The sequence below is a fragment of the Mesoplodon bidens genome, assembly GCF_964165515.1.
Source record: "Mesoplodon bidens genome assembly, chromosome: 2".
Taxonomy (NCBI): Eukaryota; Metazoa; Chordata; class Mammalia; order Artiodactyla; family Ziphiidae; genus Mesoplodon; species Mesoplodon bidens.
Window position 1 is genome coordinate 147,463,881 of NC_138177.1, and position 11,721 is coordinate 147,475,601.

At 53.7% G+C, this 11,721-nt stretch overlaps 1 protein-coding gene across 1 annotated transcript; it reads right to left on the reverse strand.

The window, feature by feature from the left end:
- Nucleotides 1–10,363: 10,363 nt before the first annotated feature.
- LOC308613132 (protein BEX1-like) lies at nt 10,364–10,912 on the reverse strand (the record flags this gene model as incomplete). Its single annotated transcript, XM_081226138.1, has 1 exon — nt 10,364–10,912. Exon 1 carries the CDS (start codon nt 10,733–10,735, stop codon nt 10,364–10,366), a length of 372 nt encoding a protein of 123 aa, XP_081082264.1. The 5' UTR covers nt 10,736–10,912.
- Between the last annotated feature and the right edge of the window lie 809 nt (nt 10,913–11,721).

Sequence of the window (11,721 nt, forward strand, 5' to 3'; positions counted from 1 at the left end):
CCCCCAAGCAGATTTCCCAAGCAATCAAATCCATGTGTCGCCAGTTCCGGGCCTGGCGCTTTGCGAGGTGAGCACTGGATGCTCCGATGCCACCAAAGGGTGCAGGCCCCGCCCAGACTGGAACAGTTCTGCTTTTCCTGATGGGCCGGACCCAGAATTGCCTGCCTCGCTCTCTCGTGGGGCCAGACTCTAGATACCCCAAAGCCCTTCCACGCCTCCCAGGAACCTCCAGAAACTAGCCTACTGGACAGAGAAGCTGACTGAGAACCACAGAGAGGTGCGGACACGTGCTGATGTCGTGGCCCGGGTCCTCCCAGGCCCCACGAAGCCCATCTAATTGCTTCCCACCTGAGCTGAGCTGGAGGCTTCTGCTCTTCCTGCTTCCCCAGGTGGTGGCCTGGGGCCGAGAGAGTAACACAGTCCCACACAGACCCGGAATCAAATCCCTGCTCAGCCACCTGTAGCTATAAGACCTCGAGCCAGGGCCTGCACCCCACCAAGTCCATCCCCTCATCTCTATATCGTAGATAATAAGAGGACCTCGTCCACATCGTGGTTGTAAGATTTCAATGACAACATGCATGTAAAAGGCTTCACACAGGATGCAGAAGGGAGCTGGCATCCTGGACATTTTTAGCTATTATTACTTCTTAATGACATAAAGAGAGGGGCATAGGTCTTGTTGAATTATGACAAAAAGGGGAGGGAGGAGGCAAGTTTGTTCCTGGAGCTTTGCAGGTAGAGGAGCATCGACATGATCACTGTCGCCCTCAGCACTGTCCCTTGTCTTGTCCTTGTCTGAAGCCCCCCTCCCTGGCAGTGCAGTCCTTAGGGACCCAGGCTGTGCCCACTCCTGCAGCCCCATCTGCCTGGACCACTAACTATTCCCCGGACCTCAGCTCCCCAGTTCAATGAGGGCAGGAACCTCGGCCCCCACCTACCCACAGCCCCACAGGATCAGGTATACAGCAGGCATTCCAGAACTGCAGAACACTGGACTTCTGGAAGGGCACAGAGAAGGTGAAAGATCACGGGCTTTGTAATACTACAGAACTGGTTTCAGTCTCAGCCCCACCACTTCCTAGCTACGTGACTTCCAGCGTGTCCCTTAATCTCTCTGGGTCTCTGTCTCCTTATCTGTAAAATGGGTGTGAGAATAGCACCTATGAGGATAGTTGTGCAGGTTAAAGAAAGCAGACATGAGGCCCTTCATAAATATGAAGACCTGCGTCCCAGGCAGTCAACTCAATGGCTTTGAGGACCATAGCAACCCCACAAGCAAATGGAAACCTGAAGAGGAAAGGGCTCCTCCAAGGTCACACAGAGAATGTCAAACTAAGACCCAAGAATAAGTGGAGCTTTTCCACATGCAATGAGCAGAATCTACAACAAATGCAAAAAAGAAAAATACCGGAGGGACTTCCCTGGTGGCACAGTGGTTAAGAATCCACCTGCCACGTGGGAACAGATGTATATGTACGACTGATTCACTTTGTTATAAAGCAGAAACTAAAAAAAAAAAAAAAAAAAGAATCCACCTGCCAATGCAGGGGACACGGGTTCGAGCCCTGATCCAGGAAGATCCCACATGCCTCAGAGCAGCTAAGCCCATGCACCACAACTACTGAGCCTGTGCCCTAGAGCCCGTGAGCCACAACTACTGAGCCCACGCGCCATAACTACTGAAGCTCTCACACTTAGAGCCCGTGCTCCGCAACAAGAGAAGCCACCGCAATGAGAAGCCCATGCACTGCAACGAAGAGTAGCCCCACTCGCTGCAACTAGAGAAAGCCCGAGGGCAGACTTTTTATAAATTGGTAAGTAAATTTATAAAAAGGAAAAACATAGGGCCTCCCTGGTGGCGCAGTGGTTGAGAGTCCGCCTGCCGATGCAGGGAATACGGGTTCGTGCCCCGGTCTGGGAGGATCCCATATGCCGCGGAGCGGCTGGGCCCGTGAGCCATGGCCTCTGGGCCTGCGCGTCCGGAGCCTGTGCTCCGCAACGGGAGAGGCCACAACAGTGAGAGGCCCGCATACCGCAAAAAGAAAAAAAAAAAAAAAAGGAAAAACATATTTCTAAGAAAAATACTGGAGGCTTCTCCATGGTCCAAAAAGTCTATGAGGCCAATCGGGGAAGAAGGCTTTCTGGGCAGGCTGTACACACAGATTCCCCGGGACAGCATCCGCACAGCCAGGGCCCACTGCCCATGGCCAGCGCACATGCAGTGCCAACATGTCAGGACTCAACCACAGCTCCCGCCATGAGAACCAGCCACCTCCCTCTACCAGACACCGCTAATTCTTCCAATGTGGCTGAGAGCTAATGAGACTCTTAGGGAGGGAGTGGGGCGGAGCGGGAGGAATGAGACCACCTCTGCTGACAGCCCGCCCATCAAGGACACTCTCCTTGCGGGGACCTGGCCCCCGGGCCCAGAGAGGCTGTGCGGCCAGTTCACAGCTTCCAGTGACAGGTTGCAGGCAATGGGGAGATGCCTGACCCCTGTCACTCAGAGGGGCGCTGGGGACTGCCACAGCGGGCCAGAACCAGGAAAGAATGGGCCAGCCCAGCCAGCCAGCAGAGGTCTGGTGACTCTGGAGTAGGCCTGAGCAGGAAAATAACAAGCTCCCCACCGTCCAATCCCCACCCAACCCCAGTGTCTGGCCAGCACAGCCGATGGGCCTTGGTACAGCAGGGCTAGCTGGGCTGGCTGGGCAGGTTGGGGGAGGAAAAGATGGACAGGGAGGTCAGTGATTCAGAGCTGACGGCCCAGGTGGCAGGTCTCCATGGGCAGCTCCCCAGTGAGTGAGACCATGTGGATCAGTAACTGGCGTGAGAAGATCAGACTTCTGTTTCGAGGCTGCCCCTCCATCCTCCTCTCCCCCAATCCCCCTCCTTCATCCCTTCCCCCTCCCCCATCCCGCCCACCCCCACGCCCACCACCCCATGCCTGCTGTGTAATCCTGGGTTGGATGCAATCTCTCTGGATCTCTCAAGAGGGGGTGAGAAAAAGATTAAGATCCCAAAGGGAAGAAGGTATCAGAGGCAAATATCTGCCATGCAGGCTCTTTCCTCTGGTTCAAACTATCCCAGAAAGCTGAGGATGAATTACGATTTGAGTTGGGCTCAACAGCTGTGAACTCAGAGAGCAATCACTGAGGCTGAGGGCTGGATAATGCTGAGGACGCTCAGATGGATCAGCTGTCGTCATCACTTTTCAGGACCTCCCTGTCTAGTTAAGGACTCGTGACAAAAGGGACCGACATCGTCCAGGAAGAAATAGAGATGGGCAGTCTGTTTCCACAAGGGAAGGGACCTGTAGAATATGGCAGTTGAACCAGGCCATAAATAGTATGGGCTCTCTCTTGTGCATGGCACACAGCAGGGACGCAAAGGATGAATGGATGGGTGGATGGGTGGGAGGGATGGTGAATGGGGGAGTGGATGGAGGATGGATGGATGGATGAATGGATAAATGAGTGGAAGGATGGATAGAAGGAAGGAAGGATGATGGATAGATGGATGGATGTTGGATAGTCAGGTGAGTGAGCAGATGTGAGAACAAAGTATTGCTTCGTTCAATTTATTCTTACCACAAGCCTCCCAAGTATAAGGATGGAAGTGACAGCCTCTTGCCCCAGGTTATTAACATAAACACCTGAGACTGAGAGAGGGAAAGCGACTTGTTTAAGGTGACATAGTAAAGCAGTGACAAATCCAAGACCAGAATTCAAGGCTCCTGACTCCTATCCAGTATGTCCACTCCATCATGCCCACTTATTCTCTTCTCCCATTCCCCTCCTCCTCCACATAAATATTTGTGTAAAGAAGAAAGAAAAGGAAGAGGGAGGAGGGAGGGAGAGGGAGAGGGAGGCAGGGAACCATCATGATTTTGTGGTAAAGGTCCTGAGTTCTGGCTCCTGATCTTGAGCAAGTCATTTCATTTGTCTTGGCCTTTTTCTCGGGTAAAATGGGCTGTGAACGTCTCCGTAGGTCACAGGTAGGAAAAGTGTTGTGAAAGCAGGAAAAGCCCCTACAAATGGGAGGGGAGGGAAGGGAGTCACTTTTTTCATGGCTCTTCACAGACTGAGCAGTGCCCCCTGGCTTCCAAACAGAAGTGAGTCCAAGGGCCAGGTCCGAAGAACAACCCCATTGACTCCCAGACCCCCACATCAGCGTGGAAGCTGGGAGGTTGGGGATAGGGGGATGGGGTGTCAGATGAATAAGAATAAACACGCTGGGCTCTGAGCCCTGAGGCAGCGAGGAGAGCAGGCAGGGCTGAGCAGACACCACCAGCTCTCAGCTGCCCAGGTCAGCAAGTGGGGCAGAGGAGGAAGTGTCCACAGCAGCATGAAAGCTTCCACCCCCCAACTGCCCCATTTCTAGGTGACTTCTACGCTTATTCACTCATTCGTTCATTCATTTCCTGAGGGAAGGAAAGGGAGTGTCCAGGTACTGAACAGGTGTCACGGGCACACCTAGCACGAGATTTTGACAAAGGTTTTCCCATCCGATGCTCACCACATAGCAGTGCCCGGAAATGGCAATGATGGGTATCCCCGTTGCTAAGGAGATGCTCTGGCCTTCGAGTCCAGAATCTCAGCTTCAAGTCGCCCTTTTGGACACTGCCCCGTCCTTTACTCTCTCTCTGGGCCTCAATTCCTTCGCCTGCGAAATAAGGAGAAGAATGTGTCTTCTGCCTGCGATGGGCAGTTATCAGCACGAGGTGGTGCAAGCACAACCACTGCCCCCCAGACGAGGCCCCATTGCCCAGGCAGAGCAGGAGGTGCCTGGGTGGGCCCCACACAGAGAGGCCTTCCCTGCCCGGGGGTGAGTGGAGTCGGAGCAAGAGTTCCCTGGCCTGTGAGGGTCCGGAGGGCATGGCCTGTTCACTGGAGCGTGGAGGGATGAAGGCACCCATTCTACTTTGTGCTACTGGGTACACTGATGCTTGCCCCAGAGTTTAAGTGGACCCACCCTCCGCTCCTATTGCTCTTCCTCTCCTCACAATGACAAGGTGGTTTGAGTGTGGACGCTGAAGCCAAGTGCCTGGGGTAGAATCCAGGCTTTGCCCCTTCTTAGCTGCGTGACCCCAAGCAAGTTGCCTAATCTCTCTGTGCCTCAATCTCTTAATGTGTAAAATGGGGATAATGACAGGGCCTGCCTCATGGAGCCGTCACAAGGATTCAATGACCTTACACCTGCAAAGGGCCTGGAGCAGCACCCTGCACAAAGGATGCACCACGTAAGTATTCGCTATTAATAAAAATATCACTGTGCCTCCCCCTTGATATGAAGTCCTCCAGGAAGCTTTCCTGACCCCACAGGCTGCTTATACTCCTCCTCTTAGCCCTCACAGGCTACTGTGCTTCCCCCTAGAAAGGCTTTTATTCTCCTATAGTTAGGCTTATTCTTGGGCCCATTTTACAGAAAAGGAAACTGAGGCCCATAGAGGTTAAGTGATTTGTCGCCCTGCCCTGATCTTCCATCCTTGGCTCAGACACCTCCAATAACAGGAAACTCCTTCCCACCCAGCCTGGGGAGGCGGTACCATCTGAGCTGAGTTTTGCAGGATAAGAGTTAACCAGGAGAAAGCTGGGAGCGGGAAAGGCACTGCAGGCAGAGATTCCACGTGATGAAGCCATGGAGGTGAGAAACACCCTTGTGTGGGAGGAACTTCTAGCAGCTGCTAGTGCTGGAGCACAAAGTGGGGCAGGGGGCTAGCCAGGGACTGGGATGCAGAGGTGGGCTCCACCACATCACAGGGGCCTTGAATCCCAGGCTCAGATGTGATGCTACAGAAACGGGGAAGCCATTAGACCATTTTCAGCAGACCTGGAAATGGCCAGATTTCTATTTGGGGCCCTCAGTGAGCTATAAACACCGTGCAAAGCTAGCTATTATGGCTAATAATGGTTTATCACCCTGAGCCACAATGGCCATTTTCACGTCTGTTTCCCACTAGATCAAGAAGCCGACGAGGGCAGGACCTGTGTGTCTTGTTCACCCCTGTATCTCTGTGCTTGGCACAGAGCAGATACTCAGAAGATACTGCTGAATTAATTAATTAAAATGAAGCACATGATACCAACCACCGTGAACTGTTTTGAGGAAGAAAAACTTTGGGATCAGGCAGCCTTCAATCCAAACCCCGATGCCAGCTCTTACTGCAGAATGGCCTTGGCAAGCTGAGTTACATCTCTGAGTCTCCTCCTCAAAATACGTTCAGTAATTCCTTCCTCACACTGTAGAGCACGGTGGTTACAGGCAAGGGCTTTAGAGATTGCATTCTCAGGCTTGAACCCTTGGCTCTGCCATTTACTAGCTGTGTCGTCTTGGGTTTTTATTTCCCTCTCTGTGCTTCAATTTCCATCCCTTTAAAATAGTGATGGTGTGACCTGTATCACGGGGTTAGTGTGGGCATTCTATAAAATCATGCGTGTCATCAATAAAAATTTTTTTTAAAAGATTCCTTCCTCCCCAGTTATGGTGCAGTTCCAAACACAATGCCCAGCACACACAAAGACCCTCAATAAATAACAGCTAAAAGAAAAACATGAAGATCCTTGGGCACAAAGCACCAGAACTACTACCTGGTACAGACGTCAGCAAGCAGGAGGGAGAGTGTCAAGGGGCAGAATTTTAAATCTGAGGATCTGGACTTGAATCCTGACCCTGCTCTTTCCCAGCTGTGCAACCTTAGGGAAGTAAATTAACCTCTCTCGTTTCCTCATCTGTTCAATCTAAGTATTAACAATGAGACCACTCGCAAGGACTTGTTGCATGCACTAAAGGAGATAACGGATGTGAAGGTGCTTAATGTATACAAATGTGGGTGATGATTATTATCATCATGACAGCTCACAAAACCCGGGCGGAGCTTCCTGTTATAAACTGGTTCTCCCTTACTCCGCCCGCAGACCAGGGGCTGGCTCAGTGCTTTGTTCTGGGCATAGCTGGAGGGGCCAACTGGGCTGGGGCAGAGGCCAGGGCGGGCTCCCCGCTCCCACCATCTGCACCGCGGGGTCGGCCCATCTGTCCAGCAGTGGGCACACATGTGGCCTCATCTGAGGGTGTAGGGTCGTTGGGGTCAAGCAGGAGAAAATTGGGGGCAGATGAGGGGAAGGTTCCAGCTTATTTTTAGAAAAGGGGGAAAGAGGGGAAGACAGGAAGGCCCTTGTTCCTCGGCATTTCCACCATGTGGATGGCAGGCGGGAGGGCAGGCAGGCAGGGTTGGAGACAAAGATGCGTCTGCTCCTGGGGCTGCTGCCACGGCTGTTGCAGGAACTCAGAGGACTGTCAGCACGGAGTTCTCACTCGCAGCCCTGCCATGGGAACCCTTCAGGACCCTGAAGGAGACTGCACCATCCAGAGGGGCTGAGCCCGCAGGGCCCATTTGCGCTTTAGGAAGGATCCTCCAACTGCAGTGTCAAGGATAGCTTGTGGGGTGGAATCTGGTGCCAGGGAGGCCAGTGGGCACTCCCAGCACAGGGCCTGGCACACAGTAGACCCACGAAAGGTACAAGTCCTCTCCTCCTGGCCTTCCCTAAGGTTCTGAGGTCCTGACACCTCTCCAGGTTAACCTGCCTTGTGTCCCAAGAGGCAGCACAGTGGAGTGAATAAGACGGTGACTCTGGAGCCAGATCACTGGAATGTGAATCCTGGCTCTTCCACTTTCTGGCTGTGTGACTTAGGGCCAGTTGCTTAATCTCTCTGTGCCTCAGTTTTTTTGTCAGGAAGATGGATATAGCCGTAGTTCATACTGCATAGGTTTGTTGTGAAAATAAAGTAATATGTGTTAAACACTTAGAGCAGTCAGCTTGTACTCGGCGTCCACTGCTGTTACCCTCAGCCTACAGTAGGGCATGCACATCTGGGGTGGCCTGGTCCAGGAAGGAGGGAGCTGAGCGTGCACGGGGCTCTCCAGCAGGACCCCTCAATGGGGAAGAGGCAACCAGGTGTGGTGGGCTTGGTGTCAGAGAACAGGCTGGGCCGGGCCAGGGGAGGCGGCAGACCTGCCCCGCGGCAGTGGGCCCGCCCAAGGCTGGAGGTCGGCAGACACCACTGTGGCTCCCATGGGTGTTTTGGAACGGAACCCAAAACTGACAGGAATTTTCCAAATCGCCTGTTTTTCCACTCTCAGGGCTCCCAGCTCCCCACGCTCAGATCTAACTCTGAATAGAACTTTGAAATATGTCAAGAACAAGAGGGTAAAAGACCCCGGAGAAGACTGTTAATCCCAAGTCCAGGTGGTGGCACGCCGGCCAGAGCTGCCCGTGGAAAAGTATGAGAGAGGACGCACATGTGGGAGGTGTGTCCTCATACCTGGACACAAGAGCTGGTGTGCACGTCAAGCGGCTATGAGTGTTGGTGCGTGCGTGCGAGTGTCCGTGCACCTGATCACACACTCAGGTCAGCATGCGCATGCCTGCATCTACCACGGGTGGGTTCCCACGGGAACAGCTGCCCGACTACAAGACGCACGAGAAACGGCATGGGTTAAGCATTTACCAGCCTGACACACAGTAGGTGTTCATCACCTGTACTCGCCATGTCCACTCCCCTATGCATGTAAATGCATGGAGCACACCTGCCCATGTGTCTGCTTTGCCTGTGTGTGACAGAGGTGCCTTGGCAGTCACTGGACCTGGGGCAAGACGGGAAAGGGAACTGAGACCTGCCCTGCTTCAGTCTACCTGGTCCTGGGCAGGAGGACCTGCCCCAAGGCATGAGATTCCCACGACGTCAGGGGGACTAGGTGAGGGGTGGGGGTTTGCATAAGCGCATCCAGACCACCAGCTCAGCCACAGCCGAGGTATCCTCAGATGGGCAGCAAGCTCAGCGTCCCAAGAGTTTGGAGAGCCCTTGGAGACCACCCACAGCGGCCCAGGGGGCACGGACCTGCCTGGGGCCCCACAAGTCCAGGGCTGGGACTGAAACAAGGTGTCTCGATGAAGAGCACAGACTTAGAAATCTGACAGGCCAGGGTTTGAACTGTGGTTCTCCCTTTGACTAGCTGGGTGACCTTGGGCAAGTCATTTCACCACTCCTAGTCTGTTTCCTCAGCTGGAAGTGAGCATTCTAAACCTCAGGGGTCAGTGCTGGGCTTGATGATCAGGTCCCTGACTCCCACTCCAGTGCTCTGGATGGGTCCAAAGGAACCTCCCTCCCCTCAGGGGGCAGCTGAAGGCTAAGGGACAGGGTCCCAGATGCCCCCCAGGAGACTTTCTTCTCTAAGTCACCCTGAGAGGGATCCAGAGCCCTGTCTTGGGAAGCTAGTGACCAAGCCTCTAGCCCCTGCCTGGCCTTAAGCATGTGTCTGCTCCTCTCTGGGCCTCAGTTTCCCTACCTCTACCTGGAGGGGTAGCTAGGGGATCTCTTGGGAGCCTCCCCATTCCAAAGACCCTGGCTCCACAGGAGCAGGTAATTGGGAGCAGCTGCCTCGAGAGCGAGCGTGGGAGCATTGGCGGGGGGCGTTCTCGAGGCTTCCCCAGCAGCCGGACACTGCCCCGTGGTTTATGTCAAATTGTCAGCCCCAATCCTGCTTTCCCCCTGGGCAGGGCCGCCTTCAGTGGGCCTCAGGAGAGATGGCCTGTCCAGCCGCCGTGTTTACAGTGCTCAGACGCCGCCGGGAACCTGATCCGGGCAGACCAGGGTGGGCCGCCCCACGGGGCCCAAGCCGTGTCCACACTCATTTCCCGGAGACTGAACATGGCCTGCCCGCCCGCCTTGCTGAGTCCAGCTGCCCGGCCACCCGCCCACGGAGGGCCCAGCTTCCTGCAGGCAAGCGCCATGGACAACTGCAGAATGCACAAGGGCCCGGGGAGCCAGAGCAGGGCTGAGGGGAGGGGGGTGCAGAGGGAGAGAGGAAGGGGCGTCCCCCCTCCAGACAGGTTCATGCTGTGTCCCCCCAGGCAAGTGTGCTCTCTGCCCCCCTGCCCAGGTGTGTTTACCCTACCGACTTGCTGATGGACTAGCTCTTCCCCACACGCAATCACCTGGGTCAGAGGCAGCACACTACAGCCCACGGGCCAAAGCCGGCACCGCCTGTGAGTAGAGATTGTCTTTTACATTTTTTTTTTTTGCTTTTTTAAACTGCTTTATTAACTTCACAATACATAAAGAACATCTCTCCATGCAATAGGTAAAACTCTCCTGCTGACAGAAACTTACAGATTGGGTCAGAAACACAACATTCAATTAGAAGCTGGTAACAGGAGACCCACAAGAAACAGGTAACACCTGTTTACAGGTTTACAACAAAGGTACGTCACAAACATGTACGTTTAGGGAGCAGGTGTGTCTCCCTACTAACTTTAGGGAAAACATCAGGATTCAAGGCATAAGGCAAAACTCATCATGATGGTCACGGTGAGGGGGGGTCAGTGCTAACTGCCTGCAGACTATGACTCAACTGCTTTTCCCTCAGCTTTTCCAGCAGCTGCCTCACCTCCTCCCCAACCCTTTCCATATTCTCTTCTCTCATCCTTGCCTGTGGCTCTTCAAGCCTCTGAGTCATGTCCCATCTATACTGCAGGATGGGCTGCCTAACACGGAACCTCCTACGATTTCCTCTAGGTACACAATATTCACCAGCTTCCAAAGGGAGGGCGAAAGGCTCTCCTTTATTAGCATCTTGCCCCTTTTCATCAGTGTTTTCATTCTGCTGGTTGGCATTTTCCACGTAGAGATTTTTTACTGCTTGTTCCTCTTTGGACGCCATTGCTCCTGGGCCCATCCTCGCTGTCTCCGCCTCCTCCCGATTCTTGCTGCATGTGCGCTGCAGCGACACTCCCACTCGCAGACCTGCTGCCCCCGCGCCTCGTACTCTTGGGGACCGTACTCTTGGGGGCCCCTCAGGGCCACCGGGAGCAGGGACCGAAAAGGGAGGGAGCGACGGCCGGGTCTAACACTAGAGCGGCGCATGCGCGAGTTGGCGCGGGCCGGTCACGTGCGCCCTCTTTTACATTTTTTAATGGTTGGGGAAAAAATCAAAAGAAGAATATTTTAAGACACATGAAAATTATATGAAATTCAAATTTGTGTCCATAAATGAAGTTTTAGTGGAACACAGCACGTTGTTCATTTACGTATGTCTGTGCTTGCTTTCTCCCTGCAATGGCAGAGTTAAACAGTTGTGAAGGAGACTGTATGGCCGGCAGAGCTGAGATTATTTACTATATGGCCCTCCACACAAAACACCTGCCCACCTCTGATCTAAATCATTGGTGAGTGCCAAGTATAAACCTCAGGTGTCAATCTCGGGAACCAGCATGGGAGTAAAGGGGGCAAGAAACGTCACTTGCTTTGTTTCCTATAACCTAATTTCTTACCCCATGTTTCTGGGGTCAGTCCACCTTTCAGGGATCACATGATGTCAAGCTGCGGGGTGGGGGCAAGGCATTGGCCCACACTGATTGCATCTGAGGCCCCCCCCCGCGACATGACCCTGCATGTCTGGCCACCCTCTGCCACCTCCAGGGCACTGTGTCCTGGCTGAGGCTCTTATCACCTCCCAGCAAAGCCGCTTAGGACATACAGGCCTGGCTGTGCTTCTCCTCGACTCCCCTTTATGTTTCTTCAAGATACTCTGTTGATCCCTCTTCTCCCCTTTACTTCATCTGTAAACTCTCTCAATTCCACAAGCTCAGAGACTTGGAGAACAAAGGCCAGGAAGGCTTGCAGGCCTTCTGTGTTCTGCCTGTCACATACCTCCCCTGGGGC